The sequence below is a fragment of the Taeniopygia guttata genome, chromosome Z (assembly GCF_048771995.1).
Source record: "Taeniopygia guttata chromosome Z, bTaeGut7.mat, whole genome shotgun sequence".
NCBI classification, from domain to species: Eukaryota; Metazoa; Chordata; class Aves; order Passeriformes; family Estrildidae; genus Taeniopygia; species Taeniopygia guttata.
Window position 1 is genome coordinate 56,353,065 of NC_133063.1, and position 25,625 is coordinate 56,378,689.

The 25,625-nt window shown below is 37.4% G+C and overlaps 1 protein-coding gene across 3 annotated transcripts in view; it reads left to right on the top strand.

Moving 5' to 3' along the window:
• Positions 1 to 25,625, top strand: part of RAB3C (RAB3C, member RAS oncogene family) — a 152,507-nt gene that overhangs the window by 81,765 nt on the left and 45,117 nt on the right. For all 3 annotated transcript variants that reach the window (XM_041711299.2, XM_072922403.1, XM_002187873.7), the window contains exon 4: positions 21,640 to 21,764. In XM_041711299.2, coding sequence (XP_041567233.1) covers positions 21,640 to 21,764 — 125 coding nt within the window. The remainder of the gene's footprint in view (positions 1 to 21,639; positions 21,765 to 25,625) is intronic.

Sequence of the window (25,625 nt, forward strand, 5' to 3'; positions counted from 1 at the left end):
ATCCTGCTATCAGTTTTGCCTTCACAAGTTTCTCTGTATAGTAATGTTATAACTTAAAGAGAAATACCTTAAACAAAAAAATTCAGAAAAAGGTCAACATATGTTATATCAAAATATTAATTTCAGAATCTCTTACTCCTGCTAGAGATGATCTCTTTTATTTATACATTTTTCTGTTCCGTAAATCAAGTGGGGAAGGTAGGAAATAGTTCATGGATGAGCAAGAACCTGCTCCTCAGAGTGAGGAATCGGAAAGAAATAGGAATAGGAATAGAACAGGAAAAAAACAGTGGAAGCAGGGACAGGTGACCAGGATGGAGAACAGGGATACGACTCATATATGTAGGGAGGGACAAGGAAAGCTGAGCTGCATCTGGAACAGAACTTGGCAAAGGATGTGAGAATAACGAGAAGGGATTTTATGAGTACATAGGTCAGAAGAGAAAGGCCAAGGAGGCTGTACTCCCTCTGATAAACAAGAGAACTGGTTACGTTTATGGAAGAGGCTAAGAGTCAGTGAGTTCTTCACCTCAGTATTCACTGGCAGTGAGGCTTCTCACATCTCACAAGTCTCCGAACTGGGGGAGTGATGTCCCTTTCACTCTAAGTGAAAGACACCTTCGGTTCCAGTTGATAAAACGGAATGACTACAAGGACACAGGCCTTACATTCCAGAATTCTGAAGCAACTTTGATGGTCTAGTTGATGCTGTTTCCAAGCCACTCTCCATCATACTTGAAAAGTCACAGCACTCAAGGGATGCCCCTGGGGACTGGAAAAAGGGGAAAAATTATTAGAAATGAAGAATGAAACATCCAGGGAACTACAGAGCAGTGAGCCTCAACTCTGTCCCTGGGAAGATCATAAAGGAGAGCCTCATGGAAGCAATGTTAAGGAATATAAAGAACAACAAAGAAATCTGAGCCAATGCCACTTCACTAAGGGAAAATTGTGCCTGACATATTTGGGGGCCTTCTATGATGGAGTGACTGCAATGGTCAGCAAGTGAAGACTGACAGATGCCATCTACCTAGCTTTCTGTAATCCTTTGACACAGTCACATACAACCTCCTGATCCAGACTGGAGAGATATGGGTCTGAAGGGTGACTTACTTCATGGATAAGAAAATGACTGGCTGGACAGAGCCAGAGAGTTGCAGTCAATAACCCTATGTCTGGGTAGCAACTGGTGATGGGTAGTATCCCTCAGGGCTGTCTTGGGGCCAGAACCCTTTAATATCTTTATCAATGACTCAGACAGGGGATCAAGTGCACCCTCACAAGTTTGCAGGTGGCACAAGCTGAACAGTGCAGGTGACACAGAAGGACAGGTTGCCATCCAGAGAAGTGACCCACAGGAACCTGACACACTTCAACAAGGCCAAGTGCAAGTTGCTGCACCCAGGTCAGGGCAATCCCAGACATGAGTGGAGAATGAAGAATGTATTGAGAGCAGCCCTAAGAAGGACATTGGGGTTGTGTGGCTGAAAACCTGAACATGACCCAGAAATATGGATTTGCAGTCCAGAAAGCCAATTATATCCTGGGCTGCATCCAGAGCGGTGTGGCCAGCAGGGCAATGAAGGGGATTCTTTCTGTCTGTTCTGCTTTGGTGAGACCCCCACTTTGAATGCTGAATCCACCTCTGGAGTTCTCAGCATAAGAAAGCCATGGGCCTGTTGGAACAGCGCAGAGGAGGACCACAAAGATATTTAGGGGCTGAAGCATCCTCTCCTATGAGGACAGGCTGAGAGCTAGGCTTATTGATCATCGAAGAGAAGGCTCCAGCAAGACCTGGGTGCAGCTTCCAGTACATAAAGATGGCTTATTAAAAAACAAGAGAGCAACTTTTTACATGGGCATATAGTGACTAGACAAGGGGAAATGAATTGAAAATAAAAGAGGGAAAATTTAGAAATTAGGTGGAAAAACTTTACCATGAACATGGTAAGGCACTGGAATAAGTTTGCTCAGGAAGGCTGCGGACGTCCCATTCCTGGAAGTGCTGCGTCAGGTTTTGAGCAACACAATGTAGTGAAAGTTGTCCCTGCCCATTGCAGAGCAGTTGGAACTGGAAGATTTTTAAGGTCCCTTTTAACCCAAACCATTCTTTGATGCCATGATTCTTTGCATAATTAGTAGAATAATTTGTATTATCCAAACAAAAACCAAGTCCTTCATTTTATACAAAAATCAAATACCAAAATTGTCAGCATGCACAGTGGTATTGTAATTGTGGTGATGTAAGACATAAGTAGAGAGACATTGATATGCAAATGTGTTAATTTTATTGAGTCACTCAGTGTATTGAAAAAAACAGAGACCACTTTGGATTGCCTTGAATAGCCTTGTTGCTTGAAGCCATGCCACATTAAGATAGGATACAAACTGATATGTTTAAAATGCACAATATTGTTACAAATATTTTTTATAGGGAAGGGTTGCTGAACTGAAAGAAACCCAAAACATACTTTGTCTGCTTAGACAACAATTAGATCAAAAGGACCTTCTCCCACTACATATTTGATTTTTGCTGTAAAGCAGCGTAAAATTGTTCTGGCACTGAACAAATCCCTGCAGGATGCATTTGGTCATGTTTCCCTGAGCCTATAGTTTCCTGTGAAAAATGGCTGAAGAAGGCACTGACTAACCTCATGAGTTGTTCAAGCTCTCCTTCCCAACACCTTCAGAGAACATCATGTTTCTGCTGTGCATGGATTCAAAGACTATTAAACATCTTTTTCTATTAATCTACAGTTATTTGCAAACTTGTATCTTCAGTGTTTTGGGTTTTTGTAAGAACTACTTGGCTGTGGGGGGGTTGAAAACATCTCTATTATCCATATTTTCAGAAAACCTTGATTTACTTAATTATGTACCCAGGTAGACATCCTCACTTTTTGTATATTAATTGGTATAATATTTAATGGGAAAATTACATGTTGAGCATGAATAAAAGTATTCATGCCATGTAAAATGCTGAAGTATGGAAAAAAATTAAATACTTTTTTTGAGGCCTACAAATTTTTAAGTCTTTATTCTTTTTTTGGATAAAATCCTTGGGTTTTGGCTTCCATCTGCTACATTTAATTTCTTTTTTTGTTGTTGTTGCTATTTCCATCTGTCAGTTACAACAAGCTAGCTTAATTAAGACTTTTGGCTTGTACTCATGTGCCCTAAACTGGACATAATTCTGACTTGCAGCTAAGAATGCTCTGAAACTCCAGAACATTCTTTCATTCAAGTACCAGGCAGATGCGTTCTACTCAGTTATTAATCCCACCATAAAGCAACAGAATTATTTTTTTTGGTACATTTTGAAAACTTTAAAAATAGTTGAACAGTTTTGCGAATTAATATGACATGCTTCTGTCAGTGAAACTGATCAATTCATTTCTTTGATCAAAAGTAAATGCAAATGTAGCAATCATTTGTTATAGGTACATAGGACATTAAGAGTTAACAGGACACAAAAATTCCAATTTCCATGTCATACAGTGTGCTTTTTCTCAAGTCTTGTTTCTATCTCAAGGCTGATTTTATTTATACCTTTCTGTGCCAGAGGGACTGTTCTGAGCAAGCTTCTGCAAAAAAGTTTATGTATTGGAACTACTGGGCTTTTACTCTAAATAACTCAGTTTAGGCAAGATGGAGTCTGTTTTATGTATTTAGAGACAAAAGACCAAGAAACGGCCAAAAAAACCACTCCCCCCACCTCCAAATATGAAGAGCTGACCTCCAAGAAAATTCAAGGAGTTCTTTGAGTAAGGATTTCTTTTGGGAATAGATTAGGTTTATGGCATTTGGGAACTGTGAGAAAAATTAGTATCTCCAATTTAATTTTTATTGTGACCTCAGCTTTGAGCACATTTTTTGTATGTGAAAGAAAGAAACTGCATCAAAGATGAGGTACCCTCCTAAAAAAATGAAAAAATAAATAAAACAACTGGAACACCCAAAAGAACACTGCTGACAAACCCATGAAATTGGCTAATGACCTTGGACAAGAGGTTTTTTTTAGTATTCTCAGATGTGTTATCATTGCAGTTTGCATCTTGCTTAGTTATTTAACTATTGCACTGTATTGAACACTGATTTTTGTTAGGCACCTTGCAATGACATTTGAGGCTTTCCTAAGTGATTGTAGTTAATTTAGACTTCATTAGAGAAGGTTAGTAGGTACAGATTATCCCTTCTAATGTGCTTTTTTAAAATTTATAAACACTAAATTTTAGTAACCGTGACTCTGTCCATTCATTTTGATTCCTTCACTCATGCAGAAATGTCTCAGTCATTTTTCATCCTGACAATCTAATCAGGGATTTTCCATGTGTTTTCATTTTATGTTGTTTTTCACAATATTATTTTTACTGTCTCACAGTAAATTGGAGACATTGCTGCTTTTTTTAAACTAAATTATATGTTTTCTCTTTGTCTTGCGTTTCCTATCTAGTTTTTATTCGATAATGACATTTTAAGGCTTGTACTTTAGTAATTTTGTTGGGTGTACTTCACAAACATCTGCAATAACCTGAGATGTTTTTCCCTCCATCACCTATCTTGAGCTGCTCTTCCTTTATATTCATGCTATGCACAATTCAGCAGGACAATACAGCAGCCAAACCAGCTCATAGCCCAGATCCACAGTTCATCCTCAGTTAAGTTTATATATTGCTGTGGGTGAAAATATCTGAGAAAATATCTATTATGTTTAGTCTCTTACACTAAACCTCCAGCAGAAAAATAGATGGGTGAATGGGGTTTCATGTGTCCAAATCCTTGAACTTCTCTTAAAATGTTCAAAATTTTAATAGTCCAAAGAAACTGTGTCAACCAAATGGTTTATAACTAATAGGAAAGCAATTACTGAACCTTATGAATTTCTTTAGAGTATTTCAACAGCATATAAAGTTTCCATCATGGTTTGTATAGAAAAGAAATCTTATTCTATTTAACCCTGTAGAATTTGACATAGCATCTTAAAATTACATTAAATATCAACAGTTTACATTATGCTTTTATTTTTTTTACTAACACTTTAGAATGTTATGAACTGGAGAGTGTATGTATGTGTATTTAATGATTCCTACATAAGCACCCTACATAGCTTATATTCAGCCTTTAGCACAGCTATTTCTCTGTAATGCAGAGACTTAATCCCAGTTCAGATGTAATAACTATTTCATTTACAAGAACTCATAAAGTGTCCTGTTTCCATGAACACAATAGAAGCAAGCAAGAGCTATAGTTCTTCATGTGCGTCAGTACATTCCTCCCTCTTCCCCCCTGCATCTGTATCTGGCTCTAGTAACCTCTCTTGCTCCAATTTGCCCCTAAAGAACAGGACAGCTACAAACCAATATTATATTGTATTCCCATGTGCTTTGCTCTAACCTGCGGTCTGGCTTAGTCCTTGGCCTTTTCATCAGTGTTTGCAGCTCTCTTTGTTATTTTCAAGTCTGATGTAGGATGTATTAATCACTGCACATTAGTACAAAAGAAAAAAAATGTTCTGCCTAAAAGAGTCTGAATGAAGCATGAGCACAAGCATACATCAAAAACACAGGATGCCAGTGAAACAGTAAGAATTAGTGTGATAAATTCAGTCCTAGCATGCCAATTGGCTGTTCATTGAAGAGGGACATGACTACACAGGTTATTTATCAGCAGAGATTTAAAGGAGGATAATGTAATGCTGTTTTTTCACAAAAGACAGATTGGAAGAATGTGTAGAGGTTACTATTAGAATAATGAAACATGTTTTCAGTCCAGGCTTCAGACTCATGTCAGAGGTGAGGTTTGGTGGCATCTTTAAATATAAGAAACGTGAGGGGTTTTGTACAGAAATATTCCAACCAGTAGCAGTTATCTGGGATTTCAGAGAAAGAATAAAATCTTTCTTCCATCTGTTTTGCTTTGTACTTAAAGATTGAGTCAGATCCTATCAAGACCATTTCAAGGTCAAATATGTGGATGTTTGATGTCGGAAAATCACACACTGTGGTGAAGACCCTTAGGAAGCTGTGAAAATGAGAAGCTTGCAGTTCTCATGGCTTGTGGGCAAGATTAAATGGAGGATTAAATGGATCTATTCTAACTGATAGTCCAAAGATAGATTCATAAATCCACATTGAGATACTTGAAGAACCAAGCTAGTTTAGCAGAATTCAAAACTGAAGTTCACAGCTCAGGATAGCATGACTCTTAAATTCTAGATGTCCATTTTCTGAAAATATCATCAACTTTGAAGTATTGCAACACAGTACACATTGCAACCAAACCCTGTTAGGACAATACAGTTAAAATCTGTCAGTGATTTATATAGTAATACTTCAGATTACAAACAGAAATACTTCTCTTCCTCTTGTCCTAGTTTGAGAATGAAGAGTTATGATGTATCTACTTTTTCTTTGACCTCTCTGATCAAAGGTGTTAGACCTTCTGATCCTCATAATGAGGGACTACCTGTGCCACCTTACTCCCTGACATGAATTTGCAGGAAGCAATAAGACCCTATTACATACAGAATTAGAGCCCAGATGTCCTGATGTTTGCAGACAGGGCAAGCAACACTGACTATTTTGCCATTAATCATTTAGCTAAAGATCTGCACACAAAGAATGAGTGTGTGCAGCAGACCTGAGGTATAATTTGGGAGAAAAGCTGTTTGCACAATTTTTCAGAATCAAGATAGAGGGCATTGTCCTCAGTTTCCTTTTATACTGTCGTAGTGGACAGTCTCTCTTCTCTCAGCCATTTAGCCTTTATACCTGCATTAGAATATATTATATATTCTTTTTAAAACCCTCAACAAAGGTGAGAATAGAGGCCTGTAGGGATCAATTGTGCATTACCTATTGTTTCTCTGCATGAGGCTTTTATAACATAAGTCATTTATTTGATTGCTAGGTATGCTTAAAGTGGTTGGCTAGAAAGCTTTGAACTTCAGTGAAGTAAAAGAAGCAAGCTGTTCATTTAATCAGCACATTTAATTCATCCTGCTTTGCATGCTGTGCCACACTGTCTTCTTTCCATATAAGGATTCTCTGGTATCTTCCTGCAGCACCCCTGCCTCTCTTCTGCAAGCAGCCTAAGATGGCTTTGTGCATATTGCTTTTATATATGCTATAGGCCAAACTCCTTTTTGGCATGCAATATAGCAGCTACCTCCTTCTTACATATATCTTCTTTTCAGGTGAGTTGTTTATATTCAAGGTTTCTTCTTTTCTTTTTTTTTTTTCCTTCACACTGACTGAGAGCATGTTCTTAATTTATCTTGTTTTTAAATATTTATCTTTGCACTAACTAAGTTGGAAGAGAATCAGCAAACTGAGTTTTGGTTATATTAAGAATTTATATAATTTTTAAGTTTCTTCTACCTTTATATATTTCATTTTGTTTATTACTGTTAATTCATCAGATTTCTCTTTAAGCAGCCATTGTTTAGAGTGCAATGAGGATTTTCTAATCATATGCAAAAATTTTAGAAAAACCTTCAAGGAATAACTGAGGAAAGGGGAAAATATTTTCTAATTTAGCAATCATATTATATTAAGAAAAAATAGAGCATATTTGTTCCAAGATTAAGGCTATCTATTTTTTCTCTCAGCCTCACTCACTCACACATGATACATAAATATGTAACATGTAATTTTCAAAAAAAATTAATAGGACCTCTTGTGTCATTTTTAGTAGTCTTTATTTTTTTGATGTGGTTTACCTTCTTATTCAAAGTTGTTTAAGTGCAGTGAGGTGCTTCAGAGCCTTCAGAGATTGTCTGCCACAAATGCTAGAAAAGGTACTTGATTATCACTTAGTATCTCTTCATGCATACCCCTTTTTCAACTGAATGGCTTTCATATAACTCATAATTTGCTCCAGTCACATCCTCTCTTCCATTCTAAAACCTTTCACTACCAGATATCCATAGAAAAAAGTTAAAATTTGTTTATGGAATGATTGATCTATTTAGTACTGATGTGATAAATGGGAAAGGAGGATACAGATTTAAGCCTTGCCATTCAAATTATCTTCTCTTTTTCCAAGTGGAGGACTGAAGCTATAAATGCTCACCTTGAGGTCAGGAGGCTGCCATGAGAAGCACAAGGTCCATGAGGCCAGCCTTGTTACTCTGAATTGTACTCTACATATTCCCAGGGACTCTGTGGCTCCCAAGAAAACAGGGGAGATCAATTGCATTGCACTTGAAGAAGTAGTTCAGTTGCATTCTTCTTCCCCTCCCAAACCTCCCACATCTGTGCCTCAGGTTGCCCTTGGATTGCATCAGTTCTTTTATATGGGCTGGCTGTCTGAGAGAGGTAGTCATCATTTATGTCTTTGAACACAAGCCTTGATAAGACTGTACACCCTGCTTGGAATTTCTTCTCTTTTTTGGTTGTAGGGGTTTTTTTGTGTGTTTAAAGAGCATCATTGATCTTCTCTTTGCCTCTTGTTGTGTCCCACTGGCAATTCCCCAGTCTATAAATCCACAACCCATTGTACAAAAGCCTACTCACTGATGGCACCTGGTGTCTGTGAGCAGAGCTATCAACTAAGTTCTCATTTTAGAACTTAGAGGTCTGGAGGTGACCTTTTAGCAGCCTTAGATAAATCTTGAAATCTACCCTCACACCTCAGTAAAATTTGGCAGAGAACTGGAGGGACTGACCACTTCAATTTCAGTCAGTGCCTGTGATCTGCTTACAGGGTTAAATGAGCTCAGAGCAGCACACATTGCTATGAAGACAGTGAGGGCTAGCTAAAGTTTCTGAGGTGCAAATGTTTTATACCCGATGATTTCTTATTCTAATCCCAGCAGATGATGTGTATACATACAATGGTATGTATAAATGATGCCAGGTTTAGTGTAACCTCCCATTCACCTGTGAACAACAGAGACCTCCCTTTCAAATGTTGCTATGCAGATTTTAGCTTCATTGAAATACAGGAATTTTTCTAGATTACATCAGCCAAAGCCTCTCTTTGTTGTGGGACCTGGTGATTAATACCATCCGGCTTTTCAGATTTGTTGTTCTTCCTTTTAAATCTTTCTTAGCTCTGCTGAGAAAAACACAGGAGTGTAGGAAAACACAGGGCTATTCCCGCAGGCATGCTTACTGTGGTTAAGGCACAATTTTGGGCAAAGGGATCAAGTGATTAAAGGAGGCTGGATGGCAGGAGGTTGCCTTCCAAAAACCCTTCCACTGTTCTGCCATGCACACAGAGGTGTACTCAGCTGACCACGGAGTCTGCCACAAGCCAAGCCCAGCATTTTTCCTTCTTTCTCTTCTGCATACATTATGAAGACCTGGTGACCAGCTCATTCATTCACAATTACTTGTTGTAAATTGCAAACATTTCTGGCCATACAAAGGAAATGTTTTATTCTTTTGATCTTTCAGTACATTACTTCACTCTGCTCCACACACAATACAGAGCAATTCTACTGCTAAATTTTTTATTTTCTGATGCTTGTCCTTATAATCTTTCCATACAAAGATTACTGTCTATCCAAACGCCTGTTTAATGAACATGATTGTGTCCTCTTAGAGGGGTGTTTACCCACTGAAGTCAGTGATGAAGTCCCAATAAAACATTAAACTGTTCTTCTTTCTTTTTTTATTTTACCAGAAGGAAGCTGTAGCCTTTGAAATATGCTAGTGAACATGGTTCAAACAGTATGCTCAGATGGAAAGTGAGATAAAATTTAATTTTTGAAAGTTCAACATGAGCCCTAGGAGAGGGCTCTAACTTGCTGAAATGCCCCTGTGTTCAGTTTTCAAGATTTTTAAAAAGTTTTACATCCAGTCTCCATGGCTATTTTACTAGAATGTTGTATTTATGCCTGCATGTATTGCTTAACTTTTGCAATACTCAGGTTTTTTGGGAAAAACATGCTATTTTTGTTTGAAGAATTGTGTTGGAAAGAAAATTCAAATATATACTAGCCAGGGCTTGAGAGGCAAAGATAGATATAAATATATGTACCCATATGTATCTATAAACCTTTCACAAATCTTTGAAAGATTTTCACAAATCTGTGATTTGCTAATCACATAGCAGCACTACGGACATTCTGAATGAATACACAACCCTTTTACACCCTTAAAAAAAAAAAAAAACTTAATTTCTTTTTAATCCTAGAAATAAAATCTGAAGTCTAATGCCTCCCTCCATCTTCTGTGAGTCAGCAGGAATAAACCTGCAGTTTACTTGCTTGCAGTGTGAGTCAGCAAGACAATCCTGCCACCCTGTGCCAGACAGGATGTAGACAGGGAAGTGGTTTTTACTGTTGTCTTTGGCTACTGGCAGCCCTCAGAGAATTAATTTTGATCAGCAGTACCCAAAAATCAAAATGTGGTCAGACAAATTAAAAATTTACACTCATGACATCAAAGGAAAAAAATAATAAACTACCAACCCCCCCCAAAACCCCAGTACAATTACATAACTCATACTCGACTAGTTAACCAGTCAGTTAAACATGAGATAAAGATAGCTGCTATTTTGCCAGTCTAGTTCAGGTATCTGTGACAAAAGTCAGCAGCACACATGTTCAACTGAAAACTAGGCCACATTTCGAAATTTTGGACCTCAAATCCCTTGTAGTTTGCAAGTGTATAGCCACACAGGGAAATTAATTCTAAAGATGTATGATTGCAAGGACACAGTGGGAGAATCAAAATCTAATGCCTCAGTATAGCTCTGAATGTTTCTATTGTTCTGCTTACAGAGAACAACAGGGTAAACAACCTTAAAGAGAAAATGCTGCTAAGATTTATATAAATTTTGTGTAGCATAATAGTAACAGAAGAAACATATCATTGATATTTTAGTAAAACAATGCTGTCTCTCTTATCAAGAAGAAGTAAAATAATTTACATGATTGCCCTGATACTTGCAGGCTTCATGAATCCTTAACAAGGATAAGTCATGATAATTTATCACAAGTGGCTTCAATAACCTGGTAAGATTTTTCAGTGATTACATTTAGGTATGATTTGTTTCAACTCTATCTCTAATACTCAAACACAGGCATTTAAGGATGCAATTTATATGCATATAAGACTGAGTTGTTTTTGAAAGAGTTACTGTAAAATACCAAATGAGAAATAAAACCCAAAATTATCTAAGACAATTGGACGTAAGAGAAGTAATAGCACTGTTCATTTAAACTTGGAAAACAAATAGAAAGCTAAAACAATATAGGAAATGAAATCCAAATAAATGAATTTGATAAGTGAGAAAAACTTGGAAGTCACTCCTCAGGAAATAGGTAGAAAGGGATTAAGGGTGGCAAATGTGCAATGCATTTCATAATGAGATTTGACAGTAAAAAGTCAGGATCAGCTTAGTGTTCCTAAGAGTTGATTAATCAGAAGTTCCTTAAAATAGGGATGTCCTGTTCCAGATACTTGCCATATATTTTGTAAAAATTAATCTGGATTTGCTATTTAAAAGATGAAAAAATAAATAAGCCTGTGTGATCCAGCTCAATGATTGCTATAAAACTTTCAATTTCAGTACAAAACAAAAGAACTTGACCATGCCTTTACGAACTTCACTAGTCCCAAAATGCCACTGTTGGGTAGGTGCTCTTTGGGGCTGGGGATGAGATGCAAGTCAGTAATCCCAGGTGCAAGAGCCCCTTTGTTAGGCAGTGCAGTCCTTGGTTAGGGGACTGTCATAGATGCAGTAAAGAGGAAAGTATTACATATGAGAGTCTAGGACCAAAAGAATTTGTTCAGCATCAGTACTGCTTGCTTAGCTATATATTTTTATATTATCAAAAGCCCATCAGTGTAAGAAAGATAAACAGAAAATGAGGATGCATACGTATCTGTCTGTATCTGTTTCCTTTTATATATTCTTATATATAAGAATGCAAAACAGCAAGCAAAAAAATTTTAAGTGACAGAAAATTGCTAATTTATTTGAAAGTGCAATATACTCAAGCAGATGCTGTAGTTGTTATAGTAAATTTTTTCATAACTCCCTTGTTTTATAGCTCTGTTTTTTCAAATACCAGAGTTAGGATCAGCTGGATTGATTAGGGTCATTACTTGGAATTCCAGCAACAGTCTGGGCAATCAACATAAATTGGTGCTAAACAGAATCATTTATATGGAAGCATCTGGAACATGAAAACAAGGGGATAATCAAAAGATGTGCAAGTGCAGGCTGTATTTTGCCTTTTATTGTTTCCATTAATATTATTTTCCTATAAAGAATTTTTTTTATTTCTTTTCAAACCCCTTTTTTTGGATTGTCTTCAGTCTGCATGTGTGGCAGCAGCTTTGAAGGATGATAATTTAATGGTGGGTTTCTCAGTGGGGAGAAAATTAAAATGTACAGCCTTTTGTCTGTGTGGCGAGTTGTTAAATCACTTCCCACAATATGACACAGCTTGTGGCATTATACATGACATAAAAACTCTTCATTAACATGTGTCCTACTGTGAAAAATGTGCTATATCAGTTGGTCTGCCCATAAGTAAACCTTGTTGCAAGAGAGGATTTTGTACTCCTGTGAATAAGAATTAAACATTGAGATGTACTTTATATCGTTTGATCTTGACAAAAAAATGCAAGGAGGTTGCTTGGAAGATCTCTTAGCCCTTAGTGTCTAACACAGTATTTTTATCTATTATTCACTGGTTTTGTAAATATTCATTCTGCTTTTCTAAGAAAAAAGCCTGGGAAGCCAGTATATACTACACACCAGAAAAGGAAGAAATTACAAGGACTGACTAGGAGTTTAGTCTCTCTTATGAATTCAGCATACCTTCAGCCAAAGCCTACCTTGCCTTGGATTAGGTCATGAACTCCCCCACAAATTCACTGTTATCTGTCTCTGTGACAAAATAGTCTGCAGTATGTGCAATTCTGGGTGTACCATGTATGGTGACCTTACTGTGCTTAGGGCTGAGATGTGCTGGCTGTGTAGGTACAGGAAAACACCCCACCTGAAGGGCTTTTACTCTAAAAACAGGGCCATCAGAACTCAGGCAGAGGAGGTACTGGGGAGGAGGGATAGAGAGTACAGTACTAACTTAGAATACAGTCTTTTTTATTTTTATTGATGCCATAATTTCATACTGAGCTCTTGCTACACTGATATTGGAAAGCAGTTTCCAGGTGTATTTGACAGGTGTGAAAAATGCAGTTTGCAAAGATTGTACCAAAGACGCAAAAACTGAGGGCATCTACAATCTGATTAACACAAATTGAGTATGCCCTGTTGGCTTCTGGTCCTTCATTGTAACTCCAAATAAAGTATGTAAAAATTATATGTTATGTAAAGTATGTAAAAAATAGAGTTTAAACTTAATGTCTTTTGTCAACAATATATTAATTTTACATCATAGACCATTATCCAGTGGATTTGAATTTTAATGTCAGAAAATAATTATCAGGCAATAACAGACACTTGCTGCTCTTATTTGAAAAAACACTGTACCAAGAAGGCACCAAAACTAATACATGGACTCTTCTAAAAAATATTTGTATATTATATGAAAGGTGAAATGTAACTCAATAAAGTACTCAGCAGAGAACTCTGGATGGGAAGACACTTCCATGGGCAGAGTAGGAACAGCTAGAGATGGTTGACTAGAAAGACAGTTCTGACTGATGAACATCTATTATGCCTTACCTCTCATCCTAATTACCACACAGAATTGTATAATTATTAATCCTATGTCTGTTGTTATTGCATTCTACTAAATGCAGACCCAGAGTGGGAATGACTGGGCAAGCACCTACTTCCTCATTACAATTAGGGTAATGGAATATCACCAAGAATAAATAAGAATAAATAAGAATAAACTCACAAAGAACATCAGCTCTTACTTACATATTAACAGTTATCTCTGCTTTCTATCTTATTTGTTTGTTTGTAGATAACTAAACTTTTTTGCAAAATGTTGTATTTCCTTGCATAGGGTTATAAAAATGCACATATTAAAGATCAGCTCAGTTTTGTCCTCAAAAGAACTGGATTAATTTTGAATATCTTTACAGCCTGTCAAAACTGAAATGTAACACCAGGTGTTCTAAAATGAAGTTATGGCCTCAGAAGATTGTAGTGAAGGATTTGTTCATTAAAGTAGATCCAGTTCTTACCAGAACAAAAACCTGTGATGATCTGGCTAATGTGCATTTTGACTAGCTTTCTGGCTGATAATGAACCAGAAATTTGTTAGTGTCACACCTGTCATGCAGCTCCTGCATCATCATTCTATCTTCCTCCAAGGAAAGGTTAAATGTGCAGTCTTTCTTTGCATGGTGTGCACTCTTTGGCTCTGCACAAGGAAGATAAAGCCTGTCAGAAGAAGTGGTGAATAATTGGCATTGTCCTGGTTTCTTCAATATCAGTGGGGTTTTTTTTCCACAAACATTAGGCATTTTTCTTCATTTGCCCTTCAATCCAGACAGAAAACACAGTATTGTATAAACAACAACTGACGCATCAGATACTGTCAGTCTTGAGCAATATTCATATATCCTGATCTGTTGCAAGCATGGAGGAGTTGATGTATTCCATTTTGCTATTATTTGTATAAAGGAAACTTTCCTGTCTAACCATCCAGGAGCCACACCTGCCCCACCTGGGCTGAGACCAAAGCCTCTTCACAGCAGGTGGCTCCAGTGACCCTCCAGGTGCCCCCTTTGACTCCCTACACACCCCACACTCATGGACTCCGACCAGATTTCCTCATTGGCTCTCCTATCTTTCCCATAGCAGAGTCCCAGACATCCACAGAAGAGGGTCGGACATCTGTGTCCTTAAATGTATCCTTATTTAACCATTGTGCAGCAACAAATTAACAGCTCAAGCTAGTGCCTTTGAGGAGGGACACCTAATAAAGATGTGCTGGGCCTTTATAGCCTCAGAGTCTAAGCCCTCAAAAGTCTGGGGTTATCAGTTCCTGCTGTGTCTGATTGTCTAGTCACCTGCATGACACCACAGATTCCTGGGTTTTTGTTATGCAAAGAGTAGCTCAGGTTTACTTTTCCTTGAGCTCCTGCCACCCAGAGTACAATCTGCAGCTGGAACTGCCCTGCTTATCAAGCTGTCCACACTAAGTGTATCCTACGCACATCCATTTTTCACCAGATCCTTTTCCTCTTGCTATGTTGTAATATTAAGGGTGGAGTAAGTTTACTTTTCTCATTTTCATCCCCCTTTCTCTTCTCCATCCATTTTCAGTACTTTCTGTTGCTGGGATGTCTTGGCTTATTCTCTTTCATACATTAATAAGTACTTTCAGTCAGTAGGTGCCAGTGCTGTCACTGAAAATAAACATCACAAATTAAATATATAATGAATTCTGGAGAGAAGTGAAGCTGCTAGAATGTCCACTGGGTTTTAAACCCTCCCTAACAATGACCAAGGTGCAATTTCCTCATTCTGGTCACATGTTCATCTACATCAGCTATTTTCTTTTGATTAATATTTCCTTTATCCATTGCTTCCCATGGTTTTCAATAATGATTTCAATAATTATTAAGGAGTTCATAAATGCAAGAGATAAAACTATTTATATTAGCCGCAATCCTGGAAGTTTTATGGCCTGCAGGAAGAGCACACCAGAAAGATGAAACAAGTAGAAAAATTTCAAACATTGCAAATGTGCAGATTTTCCTTCTCAGTAAAGGAAGAAAGATCCTGAGCAGTTTCTTAAAGATAGTTATGTTTCTATGTATGGCTCCAGCTTTTCATTTAGTTCAATTAAAATCTGGCAAATGTCAGCATATTCTTTTTATTATAACTGATATTATTACTACTTTTTTCTAGTATATTTCTGGTATTTCAATAACTGTGGCCACAAAAATCTAGTATCCGAGTACACCAAGAGTCTTTGTTAAGTTTTTGCTAGGATTGCTTCAAATTTTTAACCTTAGTACTCTCTTCAAAATTCCAATTAGAGAACTAAGTTGGGGTTTTGGTTGGTAGGTTTGTATATTTTGAATGGCTTGTCTCCCACTAATACTAGATTGTTTACTGGAGGACAGATGAAAAGCCTGAAGCCACCTCTCTCCCTGGCTTGCCTGCAGCAAGGTCTAAGCACCCAGTGCAGAGCACCTGGTACAGAGCCAGATTTCAAATGGCCATCAAGACTGAGCATTGCAGTCATGTAATGTGCCATACAGAATAATCCTACATATGCCCCATTTTATTCATAGCCAAAAGATAAGTGTGAAAGGGAGAGGGGATAGGTAAACTCCAAGATGCTGGGCCATTCTTAAGGCACATAACCTATCAGTACTGCTGGGAATAATAAGAGTTTAGGTAACATAGAGGTCACAGGAAAAAGAATGGAGCATATGATGTACACTGAAGTGTAGAAAACACTTGGTTGTGTGAAGGAGACTCACTCTGGAAAACCGGCTTGAATGGGAAGTGTGTCAGAGCTCCTCACAGACAAGGAGTGGGAAAGGATTCATGGCATAATTCCATCTGAAAATATGTGAATGACAGAGATTCCCCTTACAATCCCTGTCCATATTAGGGGATTGAGAGGGCAGTGGTGTGCCTTCCCAGATCACAGGATGGAGCCTAGGGGAAGGAGAAAAGAAACCCTTCCTCGCTTCAATTACAGAAGGAAAATGATGTCTTCTGACAAAGTTGGAGAGCAGCCCTTCCTGCTCAGAGAGGCATGGACACTTGGCACAGTCTTTAGCAAATAAAGGCAGGAAGTTCAGCTGGGGACACTGAACACTTTTGAAACACCTCCAAACTCATAGTTACTTCTCTCATACTATATATCTTACCAAATAAATAAACTGAGAAAGAATAGATAACCTGGGCTCCACCTGAGATCCCACCACTACACTATGACCTCCAATAATTCAGCTAATGGACTTTGCAGTCACCATGCTGTAGTTAGAAGAATTTTAAGGATTAATCAGTGGACTCAACATAACAGTAACTTAAAAAAAAAAAAAATCCAGTTTGGTAGAGCTTTCTTTAATTTGGTTTTGGTTTGTTTGAAGCTTTTTGCATAGCTTTGAGGTTTTTTTATTTCCTTTTCCTGGCAAGATGATGTACCCCAGTTCATTGAGTACTCCTTTCATAAATCAAAGCATCAGAAGTACAACATGTTTCCTGAACTTGCTGGAATAAACATTATACAATAGCCCCCTCTGGAGCATTTTCATTAGGTTGTTTCTCTTGCAGTCTGTGCATGTAACTTACTACATAGTTAATCTAAAAAGCCTGTAAAAAGAGCCTACCAGCCTCTCTCTATGGTAGGCAAGTGTCCTTGGAGGACTTGGTTCAAAGAGTGGTGAATAGACTGAGGCTATCTAAAAGTTCATATTCCTTGTATATTTACTCTATGTCTTTAGTGAATATATTTGCTTGCCTTCTATGCAGTCTGTGGGTGAAAATATACTAGAGACTATTCCAGGTTATATGAATATTTAGCCTGGACATAGGTGAGTTAGTTAAAAGTGATAATCTGAAGAGATTCAGAGTAAACTCAAGGTATGCCAGCAGTGGGTACAACCTGAAATATATTGAGTGCGGCAAACAGCAGGTTTGCTTTCCATAGCAGTTTCTCCAGGAAACAATGCAGTCTTACCCAGTCATAGACAAATTAATCTGAACTCAGGAAAAAATGTATTCTGCTGAATCTAAGAGAGAGGTTGCTGCAGCTCCATACCCAAGATCCAACCAGTAGTGAGGTTGAAGATCTATTCCCAGCAGGTCCTGTGCACATAACTCACAAAGGTACAAATATATATGTATATACACATAACCATATACAGACACATTGCAGACAACAACACCCAGGACCACCCAGATTGCTCCCACAAACGCCAAGAGCATCATCATCCACACACTGCTCCCCTCCAAAACGGTGCAGCATCTGAGAATGAGAATATGTACAGCATCCATTCGTGAGAATATGTATCTGTGCAGACATGCACATTGTGGCTCCCATCAGCAGGGGTGATAAACTCAATCTGACTAGCAGCTGCCCCTGGATCCCAGTCTCCATAAGCCTCCAATGTTGACTTACAGTGATGGGTTTCATGCTGGACAGTGGGCTGGGACTTTCTTGGAACAACTTTGGAAGGAACCTGGATGAGGTATCCAGGTATTTTTCTGAGTCTTAATTTGGTAACCTGCTTTAGCCCACTCCTGCTCCACCAGGCTAGTGGACACAGGCTTTGGATAGTCTGATGTTTCCTTCAATAGGCCTGAGAGAAGCCAGGGCCAGGATATTCTCTGGGCTCTCTCTCCTGCCATAATCTCTCTGTGCTTCTTTTGGATGTACAGATAAACTTTTGCCACCTAATCTAATGCTAGCAGTCTGGTTTCCACAGCAGTAGCATCAGAGCAGCTCCCCCATATTGCTCTGTGCTATCTACCTTTTCTTCCAGCATCGCAGCTGCCTCAGCCAGCTGGGGTTGTGTGTTCCTGAACCCCACTCTCTCACACTGTGCATCATTCACTGCAAGATGACCAAGAACACACACAGGCCCCTGCCATTGTTGCCTGGGCAGTTATTTAAAGATCTCACTATTTTAAAATAAGCCAATAGCATCGCTTTTGTTTGCATTCAGCGAGTGCTCTTTTCTGACCAGGGGTTGGTAGAATACAGTACAGGGAGAACTAGCATGGTGTTGATCATGGAAAGAAATGGATCATTCCGCTACTCCATTAATCTGCCCCTCTGGAGTCTATACATTATAAAAATTCAAGTATGGTGCAGATTGCCTGCCTTCCATAAAACTAGAAAGGGAAAGATTTACAGGGTCAATTACTATTACATACACCAGGTTACTGAGAGTGAACAAGAACTGTCTTTTTCAGTTACTGTAAACACCATCTTTGCCTTTTCATGTCTTCAATCTTCCTGAAGCTGAAGATCTTAACAAGGATTTGTAAAGAACACTTGTTTGTGTTTTGGATTAATCAGAAGCCTTGGTCATTTGAAAGGTTATGTAATCAAGGAGCAGCAAAATCTTTTTTTTCAAGGGACCTATGTGTTGGCTTTGGTGGAGAGTTGTGGGAATCAAAACCTACAGAAGCCAACAGTGGAACTATATGTATAAAAGAAAACATAACAGTAATAAGCCTATTATATACTTTGAATCAAGCTTCTGCTGATATGGTGTGGAACATGAATAAATTTGGCTAATTTTCAGTCAGTTATATTTTTGAACTACTGAGTTGTTTGCAAAATGTAAGCCTTTGGATTTGTTTGCATGGACAAGATATCTTCTTGTTATTTAAAAAAAAATATAACTAGAAGATGAGACAAAAGCAAGACAGATTAAAAAAATCTATTAATAAAATAAGTTGCTTTAGTAATGAGAAGAATTTGAGTGCACATATTTGCAGTTGTAGAATAAAAAAATCACAGCTGGCTGCAATAAAATTAAGGGACCTCTAGGCAAACTCTGCAAAACATGGCTAATAAATGCTCTTTACAGTTGTCTGATGATATTTCTTCAGGCTGTATTTCATCAGTTTATTCTATTTCAGCTTTATAGATTATGTAAGTAATTCCTTCTGTAAAGCTTAGTATCTTTTCTGTATATTTTTCTTTTGAAATGTATTTGATTTCCTGCTGACATAGAGGCAATAAATTGGCTCCCAACTAATAACTTCAGAGCTAAGCTCTTCTAGAGTCCTTAATGGACTAATATACTCTGACATATGAGGCACTAGTATTTGCAAAGTTGCTGTGGTGACCCGTGTAGTTTGAGTTAAAAAATACAATAATAATTCTACTTTGCTTAACTACTCAGCGTGATTCCAAAAGGACATTTCCACCAAAGTGAATGCATGTTGTCCTTTTTTTCTGAGAAATTGTATTTTTAGTAAAATATAAATGCATGGGGAAGTCTGACTTCTTTTTGGTCACAGTACCTTACACTGACTCAAATTACTATTAAAACAGATTTAAAGTAGCACAGTATCTACTTCTTGAAGAAAAGATCAGGTTAGGTCCAAGGGAACAATCTGTAGCACAAAACGTCTGGAACTTGCTCCAGCTTCTTTTTGGTCACTGTGATAAAGTGAAACATTCTTAAAAGCAGTGATCCTTCCCTTTAAATTTCTCTGCCTGTCACTGCAAAGCCATCAGACGTGGCCTAGAGGTTTTTTTGACTCATGCATGGAACCTGTAGACAATGGTGTTGTACCCAGGGTCGCAGTGATAGCTATAGCAGATTTTGCCCATGGCCATACCTCTGGTTTTGGAGTAAGCAAAGCCAGCGGGGGAGATGTGACCCATTTTCTGTCTTTTGCTAGAATCAGTTGTCAGACTAGATCATTTTTTTTGAATGTAAGACTTTGCAGACACGGGTCTCAATGAGTAGGGATGATGGCTGTGTTATGAGAAGGGGTCACTAGTGAGTGTACCCGTGAAGTACCTATGCAGACCAGCTTCCAAGACATTTAGGTGACAGGCTTTTGAAGCTATTTCATCTTTTGTCAAAGAGACTTTGAGAAAAAAAGTCCATCATATGCCACAGGATCCATTTCCAGGGTGTCCTCTCATAAACATGTAGTTACAGAAATTAGTTTCTGTTCTCTTGCCATTTTCCCAAGCACTCTTGTATTGTCCAAGAAGGGAGGGAGGGAGAGAGGGAGGAAATGGTGTGGGACAGGCTGGGAGAAAGAAGTACGCTCTCTATCTTTTTCTCTCACCATTGATCACTGATTCCACCAAAAACTTAGAGCCTAGAGCCAGATGTAGTCACAAGACCAAGACAAAGTGTAAGTGCTTGGAGTAAATTTCCTGCATCCTGTGTTACCTTCAAGAGCACCTACTGCTCCCAGACAGAAGGTGGTAACCAGCAGAATCACTCTTGGCTGAGCCTGGAAACAGCCATGGAGTTTTCTTACTACAGAACAGATATGGGTAACAGCAGAATGGTGGCAGGCAGAAACTGATGAGTATGGTTCCAAGTCACCCATTATCTGCTCACATTCAAAGAAAGCACTGTTAGCTGTTTCACCACCAGCACTCATGGTCCCTATGGTGTTTTAGACCTCAGATACCTCCATTCAGCTGCAGTCATGGTTAATGCTTCTATAATTTTAATGGAAGGTAAATCAGAGTCAAACTCAATCCCTGCCCATGGTTTAATGCACAATGTAAGTGTTGCTGACCTTCTGGTAGATAAAAGACCTGCAGAGGAATGTGCTGGAGAGAAACAACAGAAGAGAGCCTATCTCTGAAATTTTTGGTTTTGCTGTTAAATTTACATCCTGATCTCAAAAGTAAAAGATAAGAAATTAATACTTGTAATCATTAATTAATTAATTAAGTAATGATTTTCTTTCAGAGCTCTGTTTTTAGATTATAAAGTTTGTATTAAAATGTGAAAATGGGAGAAAGTATCATCTCTTCTTTCTAAAAGTAAAGGAAGAATATTGATGGCAGGAGAAAATATAATTTTTAGCAAGCAAAAGTAAAACCTGTGTTGATACTATCTTTGTAATAGTAACATCTGACAGATAATCCTTAGCTTATTTGAAATCTGTAATTAATGAGAATCACGTTGCCCTAGTTGTCAAAATCAGCATTGTCTCTTTCTTCTTTTTGCAACTCTGTTTGAAATTAATGGGGAATTTGTTTTGCTTTGACTCCTCTCTCTCCTTTTCTCTTTTAAGGTCAACTCAAATCAAAACATACTCTTGGGATAATGCCCAGGTTATTTTGGTTGGCAACAAATGTGACATGGAGGATGAACGGGTAATCTTCACTGAGAGGGGAAAACATTTAGCGGAGCAGCTTGGTAAGAAATGACTCAACAAAAGCTTCCTGATTGCTTGTGAGAATGAACAAATTAATTTCATTTATTGCTACAATACTTGCAAATACATGTTCATGACACATTCATTGTAAAGGAACAGTCACACACTGCTTCTCTTTTATTTCTACAGCCTTTTTGATATGGAGCAAGGGAACAAGTAAATTTAAAAATCCCAAGCCCTGTCCTCTAAAAAAAACAAAAACAAAAACCCAAACCAAAACCAAAAAACAAAGGAAAAGGGAAAAGAAAAAGAAAAAGAAAATTAAAATTAAAAAAAAACTAAATGAGGAAAGGTGATGTTGCAGAAAAAGCTTACTAGACCTTTTTGCAACTTGAGTAGATTTGGGTTATGATTATCAATACCAATAATTCAGAACAGAAATATGCTGCTGTCCAACTCCCACTGCTAACACTTCATCCACTGATCTACTGTACATTCACAGAACTGTAGATGTGAACTTGTTTCATAAAGTCTCCCTCTGGGAAGCAAATTCTATACACACAGAAAATTGCCAAGCTGTGAGCACCTTTGCTGTTTCTGTTTCTACACAACAGTGTTATCCTTTCATACCATGAAATGTTTTTGAAGTGACACTGGCCAAACTTTAATGAAAAATCTCCAGAGCATCACTGTAATACATCTACCCAGCCTCTTTTTTCCTTCAAGTTTCCTGATCTCTGGAGAGTAAGCTCAGCAGGTGTGTAAATCAAACTCTGGCATTGCTGGTGGTCAATTTATGTACAGGGAATCATAAATTACAGGCATGTATTTGTTAATGTTTTTAAAACTCTGTGTGATAAAAGCTCAGTCTGGTCAAAATATGTGTAACCAAGATCTCCTTGTCACTATTCCTATATCGGTAGGTAGATGAAAGGATATTTTAATAGGGGATATAATCTCATGCTGGTGGTTTTTAAGTCATGTATATTCATAGGTTGATGACCTTATTTTTAAAAAACATACTGTTTTCTGCTTGTACAATTCCTTTTCCTGGTAAACAATTTCATCAGAATAACCTACCTTTCTATTGTATCTGTTTCAATAAGGGTTGCATACTTAAGAAAAAGAACTCCTTGAATGATTACATTAATGATTACTGTAAGTTAGTCTTTGAAAGATGACAGGAAATATTTAACAGAAGTCTATATCCAAAAAACTTACCAATACTTGTAAAGAACTGAGTTTCTCAAACTGCTTTCAGCCAAAGCATTAACAGAGGATATTTATCTTTGCAGAAATACCTGTCATATTTTTATATATTTTTCTATCTCTGTTCTTCCTATTTCTAATGTTTACTCATTGTACTAGGAGATAGGAATGTGTATGCATTGGACAAAAAGAGCCCAAAAATCTAACTGTATACCTTACTACGAATTTTGGCAAGGTGCTGAAATGTTTAGCAACAACCATACATTTTCACTATAAACTTTGAATTTTTTTTAAAGTCACATAAAAAAAATTCTGAATTTCTATTCCTAGAACTATATTCTTATTAAAAAAAAAAAAACAAAAAACAAACAAACAAACAAAAAAAAAAAACCAAAAAAAAAAACCCAACGAATGCAATGAATTGACAAGGCATCCCCAAGGTCATGAATTTTTCAAGACAATAAGGAACTTTTCATGTTTTACAGTCAAGAATCCTCAGATGTAATAACCAATGTTTGAAAAAAAGAAAAAAGGGTAATGAGATAGATAACAAAACTCATGTTTCAGGCTTTAAAGCAAATTCTAACTGCTGGGGTTTAAAATTCAATCTTCATGGAAGAAGATTATCCTCTATTTCCATATTTATCTACTCAGGGTTTTTTTTTTTTCTCAGATATATATCCTGTGGCTATCTCAAGGGCAGATTATTGTATTAGATAACTTGTGTTCCTGATCTAGTAATTTGCTGTAGTCAGACTGCACACACAAATGTTTACATGTTTCCTGCACAGCTGCAATAATTTCTTAAATCTGCCCAGAGTCTGGGTGCGATGATGTCAGGAACAGCAGAAGAAAGACTTTCGCCTAACTGTAGTAGATGCACTGGCCTTGCTGGCTGGTTTGGAGGGCATCCATTGTTTTTATACACATGGGACTGTCTTTTCTTTCTCTGACAGTAAGTTGATAACAGTACTTACAGACAAGTTTTAAAAATAAAAATATAGATTTTTGTGTCCAGCCAGACATTTTAAAACTGTGGGCTCTTTGAACACAATGTTGATCACAGACAAAAGCCAATAAGATTCACGAGTGCTGTACAAAAACTACACTGTGACACCCTCTGTTCTCAAGTGTGGTCAAATATTCAGAAGGTCAAAAAGAGCACTGGGAATTTAACTCTTTGGGGAACATGATGTTCTGTTGAGAACAGTGTTATTGGAAAATGGGGCCTAGTTTTGGCTCCTGACCTCTCTGAAAAGTGTGGCCTTAAAGTTTATTAACAAGGTGTAATGACTAATTTCTTTAAATCTCTGTGCTGGCTTATTTCTCAAGTGTAACCCAAACAAAGTGTTTAAATGAACCAAAAATAAGTCAAATTACTGGTGGAGGAGGTCTGCTGAACTAGTCAAGTATCCTGTGGTACATCTGCATGTACACCTTTTTCATGGCACTATTCAATATTCAAAAAGAATGAAGGAATAGCTAGGAACTCAGACCTCACCTTGAAGAAAAATTACAGAATCTTTATGAGGTCAGAATCTGTCTTGTTTGCTTTGAAGATTTTTTTTTAATTTATTTTTAATACTATGACACTGACAATATCACTATGGATCATAGCTACAAACAGTGTTGTAGGTATTTTGTGAAAGACGTGAACTGGCAAACATGCAGTGATACTTTCTCTGATCATAGAAAATTATATTTGTGGGTCTCAAGAACTGAATGCAATACATTTCTATTCAATAGGCCTTTTGTAATTTTTTCCATGGATTTGTACAATTATGTCTTTGAAGACATATAGAATCATACCACCCACAACATCCTTTAAATATGCATAGTTTATCTGTTATCTAGTGCTTCTTTGAATTAGCCCCCCTATAGTTTCATTTTATTTTTCTTCACTGTTATATTTTTACAAACATTGTACAATTGTTTGCTGTTACCTGCTCTGTACCTCTCTGGGTTTCAGAGAGCTCTGTCATATTCCCTTTTTCTCCATAAGGTAATTCCCAGAAAATTTAATTGTTCCAGGCATAAAGACGCAAAGACATACATTAGTCATTCCTTATCATCCTATTCAATACTTTTTTAAAGTGTTTATTTCAGAAATCAGTTCATGGTCATTTAACACAACAGCATCATTTACAGGTTAAAGTTAGAATGAAATGAGAATAGATGAGATCAAATAAAGTCACATAACTTTTCCTCATATAAATATTATTTCAAGAATGTGTAGAAATGTAACAAACCAGCCAATGAAAATAAATAATTAATGCAAGGTTAGTATTGATTTGGTAATGACAGCAAATACATTTAAAGAACTTTGTTCATTAATTATTATCAAAAAAGGGTATGGAATAGAATTCTTATAATATTTTCTGTCTTCAGGAATATTTGCTCTGACTAGTACATGGATTGGCTATGAAGTGATTAGAAATATAGTCAGCGCTTACACGTTTTAAAGTATTTTAGTAAAACAAGAGTAGGAACTCCTTGTGAGCAAATTGCATGCACTCTTGCCAGCTGAATTTCTCAGACAGTTTTCTGAGATATTGCTCTCATGCCTTTCAGCAAAACTCATACATTCATAAAAGTTTGGTGTCAATTATCAGAAGAGAAATAAAAGGAATGACTCGCAGGTGGCTTGATATCTTGTTTCTTCTATTCACAGTCTGTATGATATATTTATATTG